Source organism: Lepidochelys kempii, chromosome 2 (genome assembly GCF_965140265.1).
Source record: "Lepidochelys kempii isolate rLepKem1 chromosome 2, rLepKem1.hap2, whole genome shotgun sequence".
NCBI lineage: Eukaryota > Metazoa > Chordata > Testudines > Cheloniidae > Lepidochelys > Lepidochelys kempii.
In genome coordinates, this window is record NC_133257.1 from 235,108,218 (window position 1) to 235,132,383 (window position 24,166).

Sequence of the window (24,166 nt, forward strand, 5' to 3'; positions counted from 1 at the left end):
GAGCAATCAGGGACCTGCTAGAACCAATTAAGACAGGCAAGCTAATTAAGACACTTGGAGCCAATTAAGAACTTACTAGAATCAGTTATGGTAGGCAGGCTAATCAGGACACCTGGTTTAAAAAGGACCTCCCATCAGTTAGTGGAGGGCGTGCAAGGATCAGGGAGTGAGAAGGCGTGCTGCTGGAAGACTGAGGAGTACAAGCAGGATCAGACCTCAGGAGGAAGATCCTGTGGTGAGGATAAAGAAGGTGCTGGGGGGAGGCCATGGGGAAGTAGCCCAGGGAGTTGCAGCTGTAGCTGTCATGCAGCTGATACAGGAGACATAGACATAGGGCCCTGGGCTGGAACCTGGTGTAGAGGGGGGGCCCGGGTTCCCCCATCCCCTGATCAGACACAGAAGGGGTTGACCCGGTCTGTGAGCAACACCAGAAGGGAAGGTCTAATTTGGAAAGGGATCTGGCCTGTCTCCGACCCACTTGGTGGGACGAGAGACTATGGAGATTGTTCTCCATTTCCCCCATGCTGGCCAGTGATGAGGTTAGCTGAGTGAATGGCAGGTTTGAGCCTCTAGCAGAAGCGGCCAAACTGCAGGCTGCCGTTAACCTCTGAGGTGACCAAATCCGCCAAAAAGCGCAGGACCCACCAAGGCAGAGGAGGAACTTTGCCACAATGTCAAAGCTTTTTTACAAAGCAGGTCAGTATCATTATCCCCATTTTACAGATGGGGAAACTGGAGCAGAGAGGCGGAAGTGACTTGCCTGAAGTATCCCAGAAGGCCAGTGGTGTAGCTGGGAATAGACCCCAGGTCTCCTGATTCTGTGTAGTGCTCCATCCTATGTGATTAACTGGGATTATGTACTTTTATGTTTGGGATTAGCTTTGTGTGTGTATGCATGCAATGTATGTTGTCAGGTTTCTGTAAAATTTTAAAATCTGGGGAGGAGGCCCTTGATTTGTTTTTGAGGTTTTTCTGCTAAGATTGGATCCAGCCCTATTTAGGATCTGATTCAAATCCCAATGATTTACTGGGTTTTGGATTAGGCCTCTAGGTTTAATCCACCACTGCCTTTAGGCCATATATCATACAGCTGGTGAACCATAGGGAGGAACTCTCCTGGAAGACATTGGGAATTGCATCTCAAATTAAGGACTGTGTATGGCTTTAATGTAGTTAATCCTCTCAAATCATTTCCCCCTGTCCTGTCTATTGACTCTGTAATGCATGAAAAGCACATCAACATGCAAAAATGAACATGTACTTATTTGCTATCGTAGTCAGAAAAATTAGAGTTGGCTGGCAGTTCTGCAGGAAAAACAGCCTGAAACAACCAGTTTCAATTATGGGGTTGAAACAGGAATCCTAGGAAATGAAAATATCCTAAGGTAACTCTAGTTTTTCTGGTCAGTTCTTTCTAGACTTCATCTCCTTCCTTAGTTTAAAATCATGACCGACGTTTATTGGGCTTCAAAAGAAATATTTTATCTTACTTGAAACATTTTGCAGCAGAAAAAACAAAGCGAGGTAAACAACCATACCAGTATATGCTAGTCCATAAAAGCTGTCATGCTCCATTTACTGTACTTACACATTTTCTTGGACTATACCCAGGGGAAGAGTGAAATGTACACCTTCCCAAGAGAAGCTGGGTAATCACATGTGGTGTTTATTTAATCTATTCTTCCTTTATGTGTGAGCGGATATCTCTTGTGTGCACCTGAGGAATGAAAAAGTTGTTCCAGGGAGCCAGAATCCTTTCTAGCATTGCAGCCTCGGCACATACACATTGTGCTGAAAACCATTATATGATAGGCTCAGTGTATACTGTGGGTCAAATGATATGGGGCCTGAATCTCCTCTTTGGTACAACAGTTTGTGTCAAGTGTAAGTCTGAAATGGCTTCAGTGCAGTTGCAGTGGTGTAAAACAGCTGAAATGGAGGGGAGAATCAGGCCCCCGAGTCAGAGCACGCCTTCAGAGACAGGTTTAGCTTGAAATGTAGCTACATAGGCACATTTCTGGGACTGTTTATTTCCCCTGCTGTTTTTCTTGAGCAAGACTTTTTCATTATTGTTATTTATTTGTATTACAGTAGTACCAAGGGATCCCGACCCAAAATCCGGGCCTCGTTGTGCTAGGTAATATATGAACATGTAGTGAGAGACAGTTGCTGCTCTGAAGAGCTTGTGATCTAAACAAACAAGACCAAAATGCCTGGTGAGAGGAGGGAGGGTGGAAACACAGGCACAGAGACAATGGAGTGACTGGTACTAGGTTGAACTGCTGGTCGGTAGCAGAGCCTGAATTAGAACCCAGGTCTTCTGACTTCCAGTCCAGTGCTCTATCCACATCTGTACACTAAAATTGGCAAATTATTTATGGATAACCACTGAAAAACAATAAAAACAGGCCAAATCCTACCTTCCACCATACATGCAAATCCCCCTTCCATGTTTAATATCAAGTGGCAAGTCTAGCACAGTGGTCCAAAGGTATTAATGTGGAAAAGTTGGAGCTTACCATGACAGAGAGAGCCCCTTGGTTATTGAACTCCCTACTGCTCCTTATCCCCAAGCAATACCTGTTGCAAGCCCCTAAGAATTTTGGTCTGAGGGACCATCAGCTTTAATGTCCCTGCCCATAGCTGTTTCTGCAGTAAAATGCAGAGTGAAGGATGGTCTCTCACTGGTATCCAGACCACTTACTAGAGCATAAAGTGTTTTAAAAATTAGTTAACAAGTCCTTGAATCATATCTGGCATCACGGACCCATTGTAATATGCTTAGCCCCTGTGTAATATGCTCTTGTTAATCTGTCACATTCAGAAGGTGGGCTGCTGAATGCTGAACTGGTTGAAACCTACACGTGGCTTTCCCAGTCAGTCCCAGCTAAACTGCATTGCGGTTGTGCAGCCCAGTCCCATGCCAGGTCTTATGGGTCAGCAGCTCCTTATCACTAATGGTGCTGAAGTCTGCCATGAGATCTGAAAGTATGAACATGGATATTTGTCCTTTATAGTGATAAGCAGAACCTTCTGTATTCCTTGATACTGTACAATTTGCTGAGTAAACTGAAGCAGTGGTGTCCAAAATCTGACAGCCTGAAACAATGGTTTTGAGAAGCATGAACTGCCCCATTCATCTAACTGAGTTGTGAACTTTGACATATAAAAAGATGACAGTTTAAGCATCATAGGTTTTAGTTGTGACCACCTGGATTCTCTTCCGTTCTTCTCTAAGTAAAAGTACTAGTATTTTATTTAAATTTTTTTCCTGTGATCCAGGCTAAACTCATCCATTTGCAGTAGGCACACATAAAACTCTACAGTCTTTCCTATTTGAGTGGTGCGTGGAATACACATCCCAACTTCATGGGATACACTGGTAGAAATAATATATAACCCTAGCATTCTCTGTGTATTCTTTTTGTGATAAAACAGACCTATTACAGCTAGTCTCAGTAAATAGCAGGTTATGGACAGATTAGCAGTATGTAGTTTTGAGGAACTAAACCCGACATTTTTTCTATCTTTACTGAAAAACCCGACCAGACAGCTGAAGAACCTTGAACAAAACTATTCAGGCTATTCTGGTAGAAAGAAAATTAAATTAAACATATACTTTTAGATTTATTTCATGCCACAGATTGTGCCCATTGATTCTGTGAAGGTAGCTAAGAATATTAAGAGACCCCTTTTTAAATGTAGAGGATTGATATCAGCAGAGAGTAGCTAAAGGAAATAGTACTAGAGCTTCAGGCTAGAAATACCACAAGGATGGTGGCAATGACCTCAGAATAGTTCTGAAAGAATGTGTTGTATAGCTGGAAAGGCTAGTGTTGAGCATGGGGATAGTAACAACTGCATACTAAGGAATTTCTTCTCCATTACAAGAAGTGTTGCTGTAGCAAAGTTATGTGTGTGTCTGCAGAATTCACTGATAAGGACACCAATGTGTGTTATCTCTATTTGTCTGATACATGTCTAAGAAGAACAATATGGGTTTTGACCTCTCTTACACCCTTAAATACTATACTATATTTGTCTCAGATAACATTCATGGTGAAATCTGATCTGTTTGTTGGGGAGCATTAGTACCAATATTCCAATATTCATTTTGGGCCAGATTCTGACACCCTTATTGATATTAAATAGTTGTTGCATTGATGTCAATGAGACCACTTGTGGAGTAAGCTGCTGCTCAACATCAGTAGGGGTGTCAGAAATGTAGCCTTAGAAAGTGTCCGACTACACAGTGATTTAGTGAGACAGGCAGAGATGTGATTTAGTGGAAACAGGAATTCCTGAGTTCCAGTTTTAGCTGTGGCTCCCTCTGTAGTGTTGGTTAACCCTTCTGCGTCAATTTCCCCTTCTGTATAATGGGGATAATAGTACTTACCGACTTGAAATGAATATTGTGAGGATTATCTAATGTTTGTGAAGTGCTTTGAAGTTGACATTACTTATTATTATTATTTATTCTTAATTATTAATTATTCTTAAACGGTTTATCAAGTATTTTAACTTGTTTTTCTCCACTACTTCAGAGATGCGTAGACTCCAAGGCCAGAAGGGACCATTGTGATCACCTGACCTCCTGTGTAACACAGGCCATACACCTCCCTCAAAATAATTCCTAGACCATGTCTTTTAGAAAAACATCCAATCTTGATTTGAAAATTATCAATGATGGAGAATCCACCACAACCCTTGGTAAATTGTTCCAATGGTTAATTATCTTCACAGTAAAAAATCTACACCTTATTTCCATTCGGAATTTGTCTAGATTCAATTGTGTGCATATTTTCTGTGTGTGTGTGTGTGTGTGTGTGTGAGAGAGAGAGAGAGAGAGAGATTTGGAAGCCTGATGATGCATGGTCTATTCACAAAGTTGTGCTGGTTTAAGTAAAGTTGTGGTGTTAAATTGATTTACAACTTTGTTAGTGGATACCCTTACACTGGTTTAAACCTGGTTTAGATCTGTTTATCTTGCATATAAGAATGACCTCACACTGAAGCCTCATCTAATGCTGGTTTAATAAAACCAGTTTGATGGCACATCTTAAGTTAAACTGGTGAAAATTTGTGTTTAGACCAACCCTGAGACGGAGGATGAACTTTTTGAAAACCTTTTTCTAACTGAACCTTCTTAGAAGGAAAAGCAGAATTAGGATCTCATTTATTGTAGAGATCTATATGTGGAGAAAGGAGAGTCTTATGGTTAGACCATAGGGCAATCGGGGAGACCTGGTTTCTACTTCTAGCTTTTCCATAGCTGTTCTTTGTGTCCTTGGACAAATCACTTCATCTCCTTGTTCTTCAGTTTTTCCATCTGTAAACTGCACTTTCCTACCTCACAGGAATGTTGTTAATGAAGCTTTAATGAAATAATGTTTGTAAAATGCTTTAAGAAACCTAAGGCCTTCTCTATGCTTAAAAGTTTTGCAAGCATATTCTATGTTGTTTAGGGGCATGATTTTTTGCTGACATAGCTGAGGCAGCAAAAGCCCTACTGTAATCACAGTTAAACTGGCAAAAAAAGGCCTTTTGCCAGCATGGCTTTATTTCACTTGGGAAATTGGTATAAGCTTTACTGGCAAAAGGACTTTTTTGCTACAATAAGCTACGTCTGCACTAGGAGGGTTTGCCAGTATAGTTTGTTTATAAATGTAGACAAGTTCTAAAACTGAAGGTGCTATAGACATGCCTAGAATTAGCAGCAGTAGCATGGTTTGACTCAAGTTAAAAGAAAAGGAGTACTTGTGGCACCTTAGAGACTAACCAATTTATTTGAGCATAAGCTTTCGTGAGCTACGAAAGCTTATGCTCAAATAAATTGGTTAGTCTCTAAGGTGCCACATGTACTCCTTTTCTTTCTGCGAATACAGACTAACACGGCTGTTACTCTGAAACCTGACTCAAGTTACTACTTTCAGATGTGCTATATAGTATAGCCTTCATTATTCACATAAATGTTACCTGTCCTCCTGAAGTTAAGCCTATTACATGCTGCATTATTGTCTTGTTTGTTTTGTGTTTGTAAAAACTCAGCACAATCTTAATCTTTCTGGCGAATCTGTTGTGACAGAAGAGTAAGTGCAGAAAGAGCATTAGGATGCATGAAAACATTAGCATTTGTTTCCTTTGGCTCCCTTTCCATCGGCTTTGCTGGCAGCTATGCTGTTGTCCTAATGAGAGCTGCACCAGGGTTAGACACTATTTCCTCTTGCTTTAGTTTTAATATGAGTAATTTATTAGTTGACAATAAGAAATGATTGTAGGGGTGCAGCTGCTTCCCTCAAGCTGGGCATTAGGGTGTTGCCAGCTGTCCCAGTTTCAGCCTGACGAGATGTGTGTATGGAACAATGTGAATGATTTAAAATAATGGATCTGAAAGTCCCTTTTTCTTCTATCATGCCGAAAGGAGGATTTTTCGGAATGAACAGCTAGTTTTCTCAAACAGGAAATACCCTAAAGTACTGCTGTCATAAATATAAAGGGAAGGGTAAGCACCTTTAAATCCCTCCTGGCCAGAGGAAAAACCCTTTCACCTGTAAAGGATTAAGAAGCTAAGATAACCTCGCTGGCACCTGACCAAAATGACCAATGAGGAGACAAGATACTTTCAAAGCTGGAGGAGGGGGGACGGGGGGGGGGGGAACAAAGGGTCTCTCTCGGTCTGTGTGATGCTTTTGCCAGGACCAGAGCAGGAATGCAGGTCAGAACTCCTGTAAAGAGTTAGTAAGCTATCTAGTTAGATATGCGTTAGATTCTGTTTTGTTTAAATGGCTGATGAAATAAGTTGTGCTGAGTGGAATGTATATTCCTGTTTTTGTGTCTTTTTGTAACTTAAGGTTTTGCCTAGAGGGATTCTCTATGTTTTGAATCTGATTACCCTGTAAGGTATTTACCATCCTAATTTTACAGAGGTGATTCTTTTATTCTTTCTTCAATTAAAATTCTCTTTTAAGAACCTGATTGCTTTTTCATTGGTCTTAAGATCCAAGGGTTTGGGTCTGGGTTCACCTATGCAAATTGGTGAAGATTTTTATCAAGCCTTCCCCAGGAAAGGGGGTGTAGTGCTTGGGGGAATATTTTTTTGGGGGGAAAGACGTTTCCAAGTGGGCACTTCCCCTGTTCTTTGTGTGACACTTTGGTGGTGATAGCATTTAACCTAAGCTGGTAAGAATAAGCTTAGGGGGTGTCAAGGTTCCTCCCCCACTCTGAACTCTAGGGTACAGATGTGGGGACCTGCATGAAAAACCTCCTAAGCTTATCTTTACCAGCTTAGGTCAAAACTTCCCCAAGGTACAAAATATCCCACCCGTTGTCCTTGGATTGGCCGCTACCACCACCAAACTAATACTGGTTACTGGGGAAGAGCTGTTTGGACGCGTCTTTCCCCCCAAAATACTTCCCAAAACCTTGCACCCCACTTCTTGGACAAGGTTTGGTAAAAAGCCTCACCAATTTGCATAGGTGACCACAGACCCAAACCCTTGGATCTGAGAACAATGAAAAAGCATTCAGTTTTCTTACAAGAAGACTTTTAATAAAAATAGAAGTAAATAGAAATAAAGAAATTCCCCCTGTAAAATCAGGATGGTAGATATCTTACAGGGTAATTAGATTCAAAAACATAGAGAATCCCTCTAGGCAAAACCTTAAGTTACACAAAAGATACACAGACAGAAATAGTTATTCTATTCAGCACAATTCTTTTCTCAGCCATTTAAAGAAATCATAATCTAACACATACCTAGCTAGATTACTTACTAAAAGTTCTAAGACTTCATTCCTGGTCTATCCCCGGCAGAAACCAGCATATAGACAGACACACAGACCCTTTGTTTCTCTCCCTCCTCCCAGCTTTTGAAAGTATCTTGTCTCCTCATTGGTCATTTTGGTCAGGTGCCAGCGAGGTTACCTGTAGCTTCTTAACCCTTTACAGGTGAGAGGAGCTTTCCCCTGGCCAGGAGGGATTTCAAAGGGGTTTACCCTTCCCTTTATATTTATGACGGGGGGTCTTTCATGCAGGTCCCCACATCTGTACCCGAGAGTTCAGAGTGGGGAAGGAACCTTGACAACTGCTATATTATGACACGGATCAGGCAACTCAATGGAAAAGGCAGTGGCTTTTTAAAAGTATGTAATATAAGGGAGAATAGGAGAAGGAGAATTTACCATAATACCTTTGAAAATGTTCTTTCCCATGCTAATAAGTTTATGGACCAAAGGTCTCTGTGATTTCTAAATAAAACCTCTATATTGTTAAGGAACAATCATTCCAGACTAGATACAAGTTTATTTGGAAAATCTACATTAAAACAACTGTAAGTGAGTTTCTGATATATAGGTTGAGGGTGTGTGAGGAAGGGCAGAGTTAAGGCTGTTTGGGAATGTTCCAAACCCTTTAAGCCCTAAAGGGGTTTTTTTGTTTTGTTTTAAACTAACATTTCTTGATATTCATACGTACTTAGTAGCAAACTTAGTTTAAAGTTAACAACATTTTTGTTTGTGTACTGAGTTCTTTAAAAATATGGTATTGATATATCACTTTTAAAGTGTCATTTTAAGCATTTTTTGTCAACTGAAAAATATTTTGAACAACACCTTCAAAGAAAAATTCTCGTATACTCTTGAAGTAATCACACGCAAAAACTTTGTTTGCTTAAGAACAGTGAATGCAGGGGTTAGATATAGTCATTAAAATGTTGATTAATTACAGCTTATTTTCTTCAAATATATCTACTACATGAGTTCTCAAGGATGTTTAACAAAAAAATCATAATTTCAATTCAGAGTAAAGAAAATTAACTTAACAGTTTTTGAGGTATAGGCCATTTAAAAAAAAAAAAAAACTTTCGGAAAAATTCTCCTAAACCTTTGGAGTAAATCTGGCAATTTTCAGGTCAATCTAGTTTTGCCTGCTAAAGTAAAAGGTTAAAAATAGAGTTTGTAATGAAACCTGAGTGCAACCTTAGTGACACAGGATGATATTGTTACACCTTTTTGACCCGAACAGCTAGTCGATTCAGGACCCTGGGGATGTTTCAGCTGGAAGTAGAAACTGATGATGGAGTCTGGTATTTTCTTGGATGCAATCTTATTCATTTACAAGGAATGTATAATGTCCTGCTTCTCCAAACACAGGAGGAACCAGAAACAAAAGGAGTCGTTTCTTAGTTTACAGGCCCAATCTTCCCTCATCCAGCAACCCTGACCCAGAACCTTTTGCTAGGCTTTTTTCAGGGTCATGCTGTGGTTACAGGCTACTGCTTGGCTTTCTTGCTGCCTTTGGGTTTCTCTGTTTCTTGACTGTCCCCTCCAGCTAGACTTTTTCCCCACATGCCAGTGGTGCTGGAACAATTTGTATACTGGGGATGCTGAGAGCCATTGAATCAAACTGTAAACCTTGTATATGATGGAAACCACTTCAAGCCAGGGGATGCTGCAGCACCTTCTTCTATGCCACCCCCGCTCCCCTAGTTCTAGCACCTATGCCACAAGCGCATCTGGCCAGAACAATGTCCAATGGAGCTGTGCACCCATGTGTTGCTAGTTACTGGGCAGACTAGGTTACGTCAATGTTTTAGGTATGGCCCCTTAACTGTGTCTTACACCTATCTTAATTGAAGGGCATGTTCACACCTCATTTTCAATGAGGCTGTAATTCAACCCATAACAAGGTTTAACCCAGCTCGTAACAATATCATCCATTCATAATAGTATAGAAAAGGTACTGACAGTGTCATTTTAAAAGCAGCCTAATATTAAATAATGGTTAGCTGGTGTTGAGGAGTCTGATTAGTATGCATAAAATTAACATGTTCTGCCTTCTCTTGCTCCAGGTACAATTATCTACTCACTGATTGTGGGAACAGCTGCCAAAATGTGCATTCACTCATTTATAGCAATTATGGGCAACATAGTGAGAAAAATACGAAGAGCTGAGTATAAAGAAAACTCATCTTAGATTAATATGTCTTCTATATTTTTCAGTAAATGGCTTCATGTCCCAGGACTTCAGCACAAACTTTTAGTTACTGGTGGTAGCTCATGAATATATAAAATAAAAACCCTTCCACCACCCCATCATTGGTGGTATAACCAATTTTGACCTTAAACCAAGCTATCACTACCTAAATAGGTTTTGTAATTTGTGCTGTAGTCCCATAGACTGCATGATCATCAGTAGGGATATTATTTAGGCATTTCTGTTCCCTTACAAAAAAAACCAGGTGACTTAAAGGAGAAAATGAGTTGCTAGTATTGTGGCTTATATCTTCTGAGGACTAACCAAGAAAGAGCAACATAGTCACATTTGAGCAGATCTGTCATTCTCTTCAAGAACCTTTGTGCCCTCCTGATTCAGGGGGCTGAAGAGGCCACTGGTGTAACTTAGGTAGCCCCTCAGGGCTCTCTAACATCATATCAGCCTGTCCTCAGATGCCTATAGACAGGCTGTGGCCCCACCCCCAACATGTCCTTCCTACCCCTGGCATGGCCCTGATGTCAGGTCTTGCAGGATAGTCTGTGGCTGTCTTCCTCAGCTCCTACACTGGGGGAATTCTCCCCTGGCCAGCCTCTCCAAGGCTTTTTATGCCCTTTTATGTCACTCTGTCAAAAGGGGATGGTGTTGGAGTGAGAATCTCACCCCTAGTGAGCAAGGTCCAGTGGGAGAAAATAGGAGACTCCACAAGGGGAGGACTGCCTCTGTGTCTCCATTTGCCCATCTGTAAAATGAATATATTACAATACTTGCCTACCTTAGGGGAATATTGTTGGACACAATTAATTAAAGTCTGTTTGTTTTGAGATCCTTTGATGAAAGGCACTGCAGTATATAATTGCAAAATATTGACATTTACTTTTGATGAGAAAAAAGTAGGTCTGGAAACCATGCCTAGTACTGAGAGACTTACGAAGCTCAATCTATTTAGTTTATCCAGGAGAAATTTAAGAGGTGACTTGATCATGGTCCCCAAGTATGTACATAGGAAAAGAGATTTCTGATAGTAGATGGCTCTTTAATCTAATAGAAAAAGACCTAACAAAATCCAGTCTTTGGAAACTGAAGCTAGACAAAGTGAGACTAGAAATAAAGTGCAAAATATTAACCGTGATGGTAAATAACTGTTGGAACAACTTACCTACGTATGATGGTTCTCCATCACTTGAAATGTTTAAATCAAGACTAGATGCCTTTCTGAAAGATGTACTCAAGCTCAACCAAAAGTTATAGGCTTAATGCAGAAATTGCTAAGGGAGGTTTGTTGGTCTGTGTTATGCAGAAAGCCAAACTAGATTATCAGAATTATCCTTTTTGGCTTTAAAATCTATAAATCTATCGATATGTGACTCAGATTCTTTCTTTCCGCCCCCCTCTACTATACTATAACATAATGTGTTAGAGGTTACTGTTAAGGTTGCAAACCATGTCAAACAGAAACACTAAAAATTAAAGTGGGTGATATTCAGGCTAGATGTGCTTTTTAGTGACTTCAGCTTTGTTCTTACTATGAATTTCACCTATAATTTTATAAATAAATAAATTGCTGATAAATCAGTTGTGGGCACAAAATTATGCTTGAAAAAACGGGGAGCTGGTTTTGAAAATCAAACCCATTGTTGAGTAAGTGTGAAGTTAAAACAAAGAGTTTATGCTTAAAAGAACCTAAGTGATACAAGGATTAATTTTTCCCTCAGCTGACAGAAAATTTCCCATGAGTTACCTGCATCTTCCTTCTGGTATGGGTTCATTTTAGTATTATTTTTAAATTAACTCTTTTAATGTAAACTTTTGATCTAACTAAAGAACAGTAAAAATAGATTCCTTGCAATAACATGCTGCTCTGGGAAAACTCTGTGGTATAGAAACAAATAATCAATATCCATAAGACTGTTTTTATTCTTCATTCCAGTATTGTAGTGAAAAGATACTCTGTGTGTGAGACAGAGACATCTAGCTTTGCTTAGTCTAGTATAGATTTAAATATTTGATGTGTTTTTCTATGTGGACTTTGGAGTCTAGGTTTATTCCATGCATTTTTTTTAAAAAAATCTTCAATTGTATTTTGCTTTTAGGAGTTTTATATCTTCAGTATGGAGATGAAACAAAACAGTTAAGGATGCCGAATGAAATTACAAGCACAGACACAATTCGTGCCCTCTTTGTAAGTGCCTTCCCCCAGCAGCTGACAATGAAAATGCTGGAGTCTCCCAGTGTTGCCATTTACATCAAGGACGAGAGCAGAAACATATACTATGAACTAAATGATGTAAGGTAGGTAAACATGGAACTACGGTTGGTTTGGTTTTTTTCTGCAGTGCATCAATAGCATGAAAAAGAGTAAAGCTGATAAATATCTAACAAATATCAGGTCTGACACATTGAGGCAAGTTCAGTGGTGTCTGAGTAATTTGGGGTTTTCACAGTTTGACACATGCCTTTAGCTATATGTACCACATCTGTTGCACAAGCCGTATATGTATGATATACTTTATTTAAATATTCATTCAGTACAGACAAGTTTGGTTAGCTTTTACAATTAATATTTTATTGTGTTTTTACCAAAACATGTATATTTGAAATATTAAACATAAAATAAACCTATAGGCCAAATTCACAAAACCTATAGGCCACAAATTCACAAAACCTATAGGCCACAAATTCACAAAACCTATAGGCCAAATTCACAATTTAAGTGGCCTTAAAACAGATCCCTGTCTCCACTGACAGAAAGTCTGATGTGAGGGGTAGTGGGGAAGTGTCATGGGTGTTTTGGGACACAGTGTGGGCTGGAGGGAGTGTCATGGAGCAGAGCTCCACTATTTATGATCTACCACCAGTGTACAATCCGTTATGCCAGTGGCAGAGGCTGGAGTGCACCCACTGCTGCTCTAGTTTCCATCAGGACTGGGCAACTGAATACCTGCCGCTGGTCCTAGATGCTACGTTAATACAAATAATTAATAATAATAATTAAAAATACTTCTGAACTCAGCCAATACTGCAGACAAAGAATAGTGTAAAGACCTGGTTTGTATGTATGTATGTATGTGTCCTCTGTTGGATGGAATCAGAGCTGCTCAACCATGTTTCTTAAGCCCTGAACTTCTGACACCAGTTGGTATCTGTGCTTTTGGAGCAGAAGGATCAGAATGTTAACCCATAACCACCAAGAAGTTCCCAATGGCCAACTTGCACAGCAGTTACAACCATGTGGCTGACCACAGATTTGTTATGGTGTGAAAAATAGTTAGGGATATGTGGCATATATTTATACCAGACTGTTCGTAAGATAGTGTATGATAAATTCCAGAACAGACACAAAATGACAAGAGCAAAGCAGAAGAGAAGGAGGGACAGAAGGAAAAGTGTTCAGCTCTAACACCGTCAAATAGTGAATGCAAAACAGATGTGCAAATAAAAAAATACACAAATGTGTACCTGTTATCAGAAAAGTTTCAGGTGGAGTGGAATGGAGTTATGGTGCAAATACAATTCAATTCAGAGATCAAATGCACTCTCTTTTACTACTTTACTTCAAGCTGTCATATTTCTACAAGATAGCTATGGAGATTATTTTTAAACAAAACTTGACATTAGTTGAGTAACCTCTCTCAACCGTCATTTTTGAGATAGAAAAGAGAGTAGATTAAGTTTGGTCCAATTAAAGATATTACCTCACCCACCTTGCCTCTGTATATGCCATCATCATTTGTGAGCTAAGAATGAACTGGAAAATGAGAGAACTTTCCTTGCATTGAAAAATACATTAACCAAGAATCATTCCATGTCCATATGGAGAGCAGAATTCTGTAGTTTAGAGTCTTCATGCAGATCTCTGAGCAGAATTTTGTCCTTACCTTATATGTAACATCTGCACTGTTGGCACTGAATATTATTTAATTTACAGACCATAAACATTGTTCCCAAATTATTCACTAACTAAACGTAGACCTGTCACCTTTTTTTAGATATTGATATTATCTTAAATTCCATATTAGTAAGACAGAAAAGAGTTTATGCTGCCATAAATAAACTAAGAACATAAATTTGCTACAGGGTAGGTATTTTCTTGTACATTCTACATGTAGTTAACTCTCATCAACTCTAAACTTCTCATTAACCATACATTTCTTAAACAGATGGGACTGATCTGTCTGTACAGCTATGTGTTTTTTTAATAGACTACTTGAAGTCTACAGCAGCAGTGCAAGTTCTGACTAGTTACAGATTCAAAGCAATCGCTGACTGTAATATGACTTTAAAAGAAAGAAATTAGACCAGCCCAAGAATGCTTCACTTCAGTTTTTTAAAATGATAATCCCAATGAGTAAGATCAGTCCACTAAACTTGTAGCTGTACCTGGAGGAAAGGAATTCAGTCTTCTGTGCAAATTCTCTTGAAATCACTACTGTGAAATGAAAGGAATCACAGTTTTGAAAGGACATTAGTGTGTTTAGATTGTTGCCGTTAATTAGATTGTTGCTGATTAGTCCTGAACAAGAAATCAGCAGGACTCAGTGCAGATTTCTAATCTATGAAATTATTGTAAGGTAGGTTTTGAGACTAATGTAAAACATCTGTTGTCTGATTGTTGTCTGAATGAGTCAGTTTATAAAAAGACGTATGAATGACAGGGCTCTTTGTGCTAATCTTAAAAATCTTTTTGTTTTCTCTTCCAACAATTTGCATCAAATTCTGTAGTTGCTTTTATCAAAGCTGTGCTTTTTTTTATTTTAAAAAAAAGCTTTATGAAAGATTGGAGGCTTGAAAGTTTGGTTTTACATTTGCTGATGTGTTCTTAATCGCTATGGAATGTTTTCAGTTTTGTGAACAAACTAAGTTACATTTGCCTCAAGAATAATTTCAAAAGTATTTTTCTTTTGATTTGTGCTCATTAGAATAGCAGAAATTCATGTGTTTGTGTAGAGTACACAATAAAGTATTTAAATATTAACTTAAACCTTTTTGGGTGCATTGTAAATATTGCAGCTTTATTATCTTACAAAGTGTTTTCACTCCGTGGGGGGGATCTTGAAAGAAACTCAGTACCACCTGGTTTTTATGGGTGTGGAGCTGTGCTGAAAGAATGATACTTTCCATGGGAAAGAGAACTGAAGTTGGTTTTGTTATTTGTGTGTCTATTCTATAGCAGTCGGGTTTTTTTATTGGTCAGTTGCAGCAATGTCTTGATGGTGGTTGATGTCTGTTGCCTGAATCCTTAGGGCAAGCAAAGGAAATGTCTAAAATAAAACTCCTTTCATCTATTATCATTCTCGATGTTTTTGATTCCAGGAACATTCAGGACAGATCTTTCCTTAAAGTTTATAACAAAGATCCTGCACAAGCATTTAATCATACATCCAGAACTGTAAATGGAGATTTAAGGGTAAGTGCCAGAGTTGATTTATATTAGTTTTTATTTGATCTGCTGTTTTCTATGTGAAATGTTTACATTAACGTATATAGTGTGAATACACACATGCTGCAAGGGGAATACACTGATCCATGCTGCTAACTCATTTATTGATTTATTACAGGGGTAGGCAACCTATGGCACATGTGCCAAAGGTGGCACACAAGCTAATTTTCAGTGGCACTCACACTGCCCAGGCCCTGGCCACCAGTCCGGGGGGCTCTGCATTTTAATTTAATTTTAAATGAAGCTTCTTAAACATTTTAAAAACCTTATTTACTTTACATACAACAATAGTTTGGTTACATATTATAGACTTATAGAAAGAGACCTTCTAAAAATGTTAAAATGTAATATTGGCACACGAAACCTTAAATTCGAGTGAATAAACGAAGATTCGGCACAACACTTCTGAAAGGTTGCTGACCCCTGATCTATTACTTCATTCCTTGTCACTATTTACTTTAACACTCTCTGATCCCTTATTCATTCACAGTAAAGAACTGAAATCACAGCACAACTTCTTTAGTAATTTGTTTCAGATTTCAATTTGAAGTCTCATTCATTAGTGGGCACCAAACTCTTCTTTTCAACAAAGCAGAGTATGGTTTAACTTTTACTCTATTAGTAGTGCAACTCGCAACACCATTTTCAAAAGCTTTCCAGTTGAGCTCCATGTCTCCTGATGTGCTTCATAAATGACTATCTCAGACTCAAAATACTAATAAATGCTTTGCAGTTTTGAAAAGAGCATCAATTTTTGTGTCTGTCAAAAATACCATATATATAGTAACCTTTGTTAAGTTGAAATCTTTGCTTTTGAATTTGCCAAAAAAGCTTCTGAAATTTACTCCCTTTGTTTCTTTTTTGTTTAAATATAATATATAGGAAATAATAAAATCATATTAAGCCTTCAAGAAGGATACAGTTATTAACAAGTGTGCTGCTTGTTTTTTAGTAACTTACACATGCTCCAAAGCGGATGTCAAATGTTCTGAGGAACTCCTGTAAAAATATTAGTTTATAATTGTGCCTCTGGTTCTTGGTTTCACAATTTCTTTTGCGTCTGCCACAGATCTTTGCTTTTTTGGTTTAATTATATTTAAGTACTTTTGCAGTTGTAATGGTGTAGGGCATTGTTGTTTCAGTGCAATTGTGGCAGTCATTCAGTTTCCTGCGGTATTTTCAACCACCTCTCCTGTAATTATTTCATTTAAATATTTGAATTTTAAAACATCATAAAACAATCTCTCTGATGGGTCATAAAATCCAATTATCTTATTATTCACCTCACTGCATGTTAAAAATCTGTATATAGAGTGATAGCAGCTCATTTAGGGGCCGATCTGATAAATTGCTATGTGTCTCCTGCAAGGTGCTGAAAATCCTGAAATATTATTGACTTCTGTGGAGCAGTAACCGGATGTATCTGAAATATATCCTTAATATCTTAGGGCAGGGCACATTTTTGGTACCTATAGTAATGTTAACCATTGTAATAATAATGTGTTGACATTGCATCATTAGGTCTAAATTGTTGTTGTCCCACTTGAAAGGGGGGCTAAATGTAACTTTTTTGTGTGCTGGACTGGTATTCAGACTTGTTTTGCTAATGTGTACACAAAACCAAAATATCAGCAATCTGGATTACTTCTTTGGCCCTGTGTCAGATATTTACTATCTAATAAAGTTGTTTCAAATACAAATGTCTCTCTGTAAAAACAGTGGTTAACATTTGTATTATTCACATTAAAATATAAAACTGTGAAACTGAGATTATGCCCACAGATACATATTGATATGGCGAAACTCCCTCCCTCGGACCAGAGTGGGATAATTCAAAAATAAAGGTGGCTGGCTCCCTCTGTACCAGCACAGGAGGCTGGATTAGGGGACATCTTAAGGTCTCTTCTAGCCCAAGGTTTCAACAATTCTGTGATTATTTTACCATATTACACTCTACTCTCTGAGGTGGTTCTCTGTGTGTCTTACCAGAGGTGGCATTTCAAAATCCTCACATCTCCCAAGAATAGTTATTTCCTGGTCTGTAGCCAGCTCACCTGGAGATGTGCTTTTGTTAGCTCTCACAAGCTCAGCAGAGTTGGGTTTGGTCAGCTCTTGGATGGGTGACTTAACTACCTTTTCAATTTGAGAGGTAGTCCCTGCAAGTCAGAGTTCAGGACACTGGTGAGTCAGCATGGAGAAGCCTAAAAAGAAGCACCTGATTTTTTGTTTTGTTGCTTATATATGTGATCACATGAATATATATGGTGGACAGGGAGAACCCAAGAGTAAGAAGGCATTCGTTCTGCAGCTGCATTGAGGCAGGCAGATGTAGGATATGGAAGAAGTTGGATGGTGGGAAAGATATCACTCCAGTCTTCCTTCCCATGGTGCTTAGATAAATTGAAACTAACTATACTAAAATGAGAGGGGAGGAAGGAATAATTACTGTAAACACAGTGCTTTGCATTAGCATCTGTTTCAGTAAATCTAGGGATAAAGCGATTATTGCCTGTCCTGTTTTAAGGAGATTACTTTTGAAATGTGAATCAACACCTTATGAAGGCAGATCTTGTCACACATCTTTTGTGTTATACTTAGGGCTGGCAGAATTTGATGTTTATTTTTTATAATGTTGATAGATAATACTGATGTTTGTTTTAAAGTTTTTTTCCTATTTTTATTATTTAAATTTTCGGTTATGGGAAATTATGGAGGGGATCAGACAATAATTATTGAATGACAGTAGACATTGAGACTCAAAAAGTTAAAGCTTTATAGCCATTAAAACTTAAATTGCCATCATCACATATCCAAATATACAAAGTTAGTATCCTTGAATCAAAGTCTAATAGGTTCTCAAGCTACGTTTTTCTTACTTTGCCTATCAGTAGATTTAAATAGTCTCCATGCAGTTTGCAGGCATTTCACCCTTGTGACTGTTCCTTTTAATTTTTGTTTAACTAGCTTCCTCATTTTTGTGTAGCTCCCCTTTTTGAAGTTAACTGCTACCGTGGTGGGCTTCTTTGGCATTCGTCCCCATACAAGGGTGTTAAATTTAATTACATTATGGTCGCTATTACCAAGTGGTTCAGCTATATTGATATCCTGGACCAAATGCTGTGCTGCACTTAGGACTAACTCAAGAATTGCCTCTCCCCTTGTGAGTTCCAGGACAAGCTGCTCCAAGAGGCAGTCATTTATGGTGTCAAGAAATTTTATCTCTTCATCCTGTCCTGAGGTGACATGTACCCCGTCAACATGGGCATAGTTGAAATCCCCCATTATTACAGCATTTTCTCTCTTTGCAGACTCTCTAATCTCCCTGAGTATTTCACAATCAGTCACCATCCTGGTCAGGTGGTCCTTAATACATTCCTACTGCTGTACCGTTTGTTGTTCAAGAATGGAATTTCTATCTATAGAGATTCTATGGCACAGTTTGATTTGAGATTTTTATTTAATTTGACTCTATGCTTTCTTTCACATATAGTGGCACTCCCCCATCAGTGCAACCTACTATGTTATTCCGTGGTATTACTCATCCCACTGGTTATCCTCATTCCCCCAAGTTTCTGTGATGTCTATTATGTCAATATCCTCATTTAATGACAGTCACTGTAGTTCTCCCATTAGTATTTAGACTTGTATATTTTGTCAATATTCAGTTGCTTTCCTTCATGTAAAAGTATCTCATTTAAATATGACTGTTCCTCTCTAGCTCCTAGGTGTACTTTACCAACTTCTTTCCTATCCTCTTTGTGAGAACATTGAGTTCCTTCTTTAATAACTTAATCCCTATGAGATGTGTCTGCCTGCATTGTGTGCTCATCTGCATCTGTCAGCTTTCCCCTAGTCCTTAGTTTAAAAAAACCCTCTACAACCTTTTTAAGAAAGACACAGAGATAATAAATGCAAGATCATCCTTTTGAGTTCTTCGGATACTTTAAACAAAGGCTTCCAGATTATGGGAGATTCCTAGCGGTGTTTCATTGGATTGTGTTCAAGTTAAAAATCTTCAGGTCATTAAATGCAAAAAGTAAAAATACAAGTATTGCCAAAATTGACCACTTGCTGATTTTTTGTAACAGTCTTACGGTATGTCTATACTGCAGTCACAAGGTATATAGACATATTGAGCTAGCTCTAATCTAGCTAGCTCAGGTACCAGAATGATTGCACCGTACCATTTAGGGCAGGGAGAGGGATTTGTCTGGCTGACCGAAAGTAGGGAATAATGCTTTATGGCTGGGGGAAGCTGAAGGGGAGAGGTCAAACTACTGCAAAAGGGGACAAGGGGCCAGCATGGTGACACTGACGCATCCCTTGGGAACCTGACAGGTGGGAGGGTTTAAAAGGGGCAACTGTGTGCGTGAAGCCCCCTTCTACTCGGAGCAGGCTGAGGCAGCACAGGTACCAGAACAGTCAAGCTGTGGCAGCTTGTGCTCCAGAGTGCACTAGACTTGCGAGAGATTCCTGGGCAGCTTGTACAGCCACGCTGAAGTGCACGCTGCTTCAGCTTCTGTGCTCCAGGACCTGAGCTAGCTAAATGCAAGCTAGTCTGGGTATGTTTACTTGAACTGTAATCACACCCTCTGACTGCAATAAGCATCCGCTTAGAGTGTAGCTCCTAAAACTGAGAGCAAATATTTAAACACGTAGTTGTTTGAATGCATGATAATGCTAGGAATACCCATAGTAAGTTTATAAGGTGCCAAACACTGCCTTCCTGATCCCTCTACCATAAAACTTTTTCTTTAGGGAAAAAAACTAATATATGTATATCTGATACAGAACTTCTAAATGATACAAATATCATCTTTCCTGCTGTTTTGCTGCCTGCTTTTTCTAGTGCTCTTGTTGTCATTGAGAGGTTATGACAACATGAGCCATATTGTATTTATAAACATCATGTGTTTCCTTGATATGACTTGCAGTGTCTGCCAAGCAGAACACATGGAAGAAACATTTCTCATTAGCTCAGCATTGGTTTTGGTTATACTGATTTCCGGGACAGGAAAAATGCCTTTCTTGCTCAGACTTAACTTTCGGACAGTGGAAGCAAAGCCTGTGAATATCCATGAAATCTCTTGAACAGAGAGGCTGCTGCTGTTTTAATCCACATGTTTTGTCTCAGAGCTTCTTCTAGCAAAACAAAAGCAAAGAAGTTTAGTTTTAAGACAATGTAAAGACAAGCTTAGCTGAAAGTACTTTTGTGTTCTAATACCTGCCAGATGCTTCTAGAAAAGGAGTTCACCAAAAGAGGTAAGGTAAGATGCCTATTCGTAGTGAATATGGAATTCCTTTTTCTTTTTGGCTAAAGGATATTTTTAGATTAACTGGGGATTTAAACCAGAGATCAAAACTAGATTTTTTTAAAATCTTCCAGAAGAAGAAATGTTTTATTCCCCTGTTGACTACCAAAACTAGTCTTTTTATGTCTAGTTTAAAATCTGTGTATTGAAAGTAATAATTTGATTACTTTCTAACTTGTCATTTGAAATCTGGTTGAGAGTTCAACATAATATATAAATATAGTATCTGATGCTCTGGAATTGTTTCTGTGACATGAGTTTTACTATTTTTAATGAATGAGCTATTACTAAGCTGCCAATTATTTATGCTGCTGTAGGGAAGAAGACATTGAGAGGTAGCTGTATCTAATCAAACTGTTATGAAATATAATAAATGTACCTGTGCTCTTTCATTCATGTGTCTTTCATATCCTATAAAAATTACCCCATAAATGATCTAGATTATTGAGAAGGTGGCTAGAAGATTAAGAATTAGTTAATTTTTATTTTTAGCTATGAATAAAACAAAATATAAACCTCAAGTATCGCACATATAACGATCTGTTTAAATGTACAGATCCTAAGCTATATTTGGATAGAGATCTCATTGTGGCTTTTTAAATAATTAAGTGGTAATGTGCTATTGTTGAATTATATTTATTTTGACAAAATATCATTCATGTTCTATGTAATCATATAGATTCTGTAATATAGTAACAATCTAAAAGTAGCATTTTTAAAAGTTGCCAAAGAATAAAATGGGTCTGTTAAAAGCAAGTTCTGCTTACTTATTTTCAAGTTAAATGATATCAAACTTGATCTGAAAAAAAGTATTTTTGCTAACATCAACTAGTCTAGGAATATGAGTATGCCCCACCCACTCTGCAAATACCAGAAGTCTTCCAGTTATATATTACTCTCTTTTTAGATTAAGATATCACAAGCCTGTCATCTGGAAATCCCCAGTAACTTTTTCTGTGAAAAAATAGATCCATGCTCCCACCATGATACACTCACTTTAATAGTGTTTTTATTTCCTTCTAATGGCCTCTCCTTCTGGCTGAGGGTTGCAAGCAGCTTGCTCTGGAGCGTGTCAGTACACCTCCTGGGTCATCCAGATCGAATTATTTAACAGCAACTCAAGTTTTCTGTTGGCCTGTGACTGAGTCTGGAGGTCAAGCCTCTAACACAAAGTGTGATTGTGAAGTTTGCCTTCTTGACAAAAGTCCCATTGGCTTCAATGGGAGTTTTCCCTGAATAAGGACATTTGGGTCCATTTTTAGTATTCGTTAGTTGCTTCTTTTATTCTTAATCCACATACTTTTACAGAAAGTTTCCTGGTTCCTATTCCTTGGATGTTTTACTCTTTCACAGCCCTTGTGTTTGACAAATCAATTTGCAATAGTCTGGCTATTTACCTCCATTTCCTAAGTATTTGGCAGAGTCAGACATTGCTACTCACAGCTGTGTCTACCATTGTCAGAAACCAGTCTTCCCTTGTAAATAAGGAAGCATAAGAGAATTCAGAAGACCTCGTAAGCTCTGAGATAGCACTCGAACCAAAGATGAGTTTCAGTCTTCCATACAGCTTTGTACATCGGCTCTTACCTCAACAGAGATTAAAAATCACCTTGCTGAGATTAATGTAGTCTGTTGTGCTCTCTCTGTGACATCAGCCTGGTTGGAAGAACCAGTTCTTCTTTCTTTAAGCCTGACATTGCTTTATTTAATCAGGACTTTACTTTAGCCTTCCCTAGCGTCCTTCCGTATTACATTATCCGGAAGTACAACTCTTTGTACAGGATCTGAGTTCCCTGCTCACAGCTGAGTCCTCAGTTCTTTGTTCAACCAATTGCTTTCCTCTAGGCAAATATAGCAGCCAAAGGGCCAGATTCCATAAGGGAGATAAGGCCTACTTTGTCTTCATCCTCTTTTTTCTATAGAAGCAGAAAAGAGATCTAATTCCTGATCTTTTTGGAGAATCCACACACACAGCTGTGGTCTTTGATTAGATGGTGTCAGTTCTAATCTGGAGTCAAGAAAACTGATCAGACTCCTGAAAATATGAGCAGTACGAACAGCCCTCCTTGGATACACATAAGATCTAAGGTAAAAATAATCTGAGTTGGCATAAACAAGACAGCTGCAAAAATCAGTTGGCAAAAGGGCACCGTGAAAAAGTATATGGTATTGGAATCCTGTCTCTTTCTTTCATGTACAGAAACATATCTTTAGGCTTGAGGACAATTTGCATGTGATTGAAGTTTAACATGCAAATTAAGTGGCTGAACAGGCCAAAAAGTTTGTTGGATAACTTTGGTTCCTCAACCACTCAGTTTTAATCACAGTGGATAACTTCTACCCTGGGGATCCCTACTTTTAACCTTAGTTATTTACTTCAGCCAAATAAGCAGTTTTGCATCCAGTCAGCTAACTGCAGTCTGTTCTTGGTGGATGTATGTCTCATTCCTCCAACACACCCCATTTTATTCATCCATTATGGCAAACGTAATCCAGGAAGCCCAAACAGTCCTCTTATTAATAGCCTCTGATTGGATCCTGTGGTCTAGACTGTTTACACAACATGGTTTCAGACAGTGGCAGGAAGGACCTTTGGGAATCAAACCTCACAAGTACAGGTTTTTTTGTCAAAAATGGCTCTCTCCTTAGGCCAGTGACAACAGCTCATTCTGTATACAATGAAACCTCTCTTAAGTCACCACTCAATGAACTACCAAAACTGTGTAGGCTGGAAGAGTTTGTCTCTAACTAAAGTATCCCAAGGTTTCAAATACAATTTTGTTCAGTCTTCAAATTGATTGCAGGTTACAGGTGGCCTTTACTTCAGGTTTCCCTGTATTTACAGGTAACTCTAACAAGCTTAAGACACTCAGCAAGTTAGTTGAGCCCTGAGACCCCCCACGTCTCATTATATTACTTCTCTGTCCTGGTACACTGATCACTAGATTGTCTTTGCATTTGTCAAATGTTGAACAGAAGGAAGTAAAGTTGAAAGAGAATAAATGTTCACAGAACAGAACAACTACTCTTGAGACTGTGATAGCAATTATGTTAATGTGGTAAAAGAGGTGTTAATGCAAATACTCCCGCTGGCCTCCTCTATAGGAGTGGAAGATTCAGCCCACAAGGAAGCAAACCAGTTCTGCAGCAGGTTCACAGTAGCATGTGCCACAAAGCCCAGTTGCATGGGGGCTCCCTATGCACTGTTGTATGGGATGAGGAAAGGGGCTAGTGGATCCATTGTTATACTCATCCACTGAACCTTTCCTTCCTACAGATGAGGACTGCAAATAGTGCTGGGTGCAAAACTTATGACATAATATTTTCCTTCTTATCTGCTGCATTCTTATTTAGCGGTAACAGTGGGTTACAGGTGTAAATATGCGTAGGATTTAAACGACCAACTATATTGTATACTGTTTC

The 24,166-nt window shown here is 38.7% G+C and overlaps 1 protein-coding gene across 19 annotated transcripts in view; it reads left to right on the top strand.

The window, feature by feature from the left end:
* The window catches only part of KIAA1217 (KIAA1217 ortholog), a 547,348-nt gene that overhangs the window by 428,144 nt on the left and 95,038 nt on the right, over positions 1–24,166 (top strand). For 17 of the 19 annotated variants that reach the window (XR_012157585.1, XR_012157583.1, XR_012157584.1 and 14 more), the window contains 2 exons: positions 12,085–12,283; positions 15,305–15,398. Coding sequence is in view for 15 of the 19 variants with exons in the window: in XM_073334251.1 (XP_073190352.1) it covers positions 12,085–12,283; positions 15,305–15,398 (293 nt within the window). In the remaining 4 variants the exon portion in view is untranslated. Of the gene's footprint in view, positions 1–12,084; positions 12,284–15,304; positions 15,399–20,433; positions 20,699–24,166 lie in introns of those variants that run through there. The other 2 variants (XM_073334255.1, XM_073334257.1) reach the window with 2 other exon arrangements.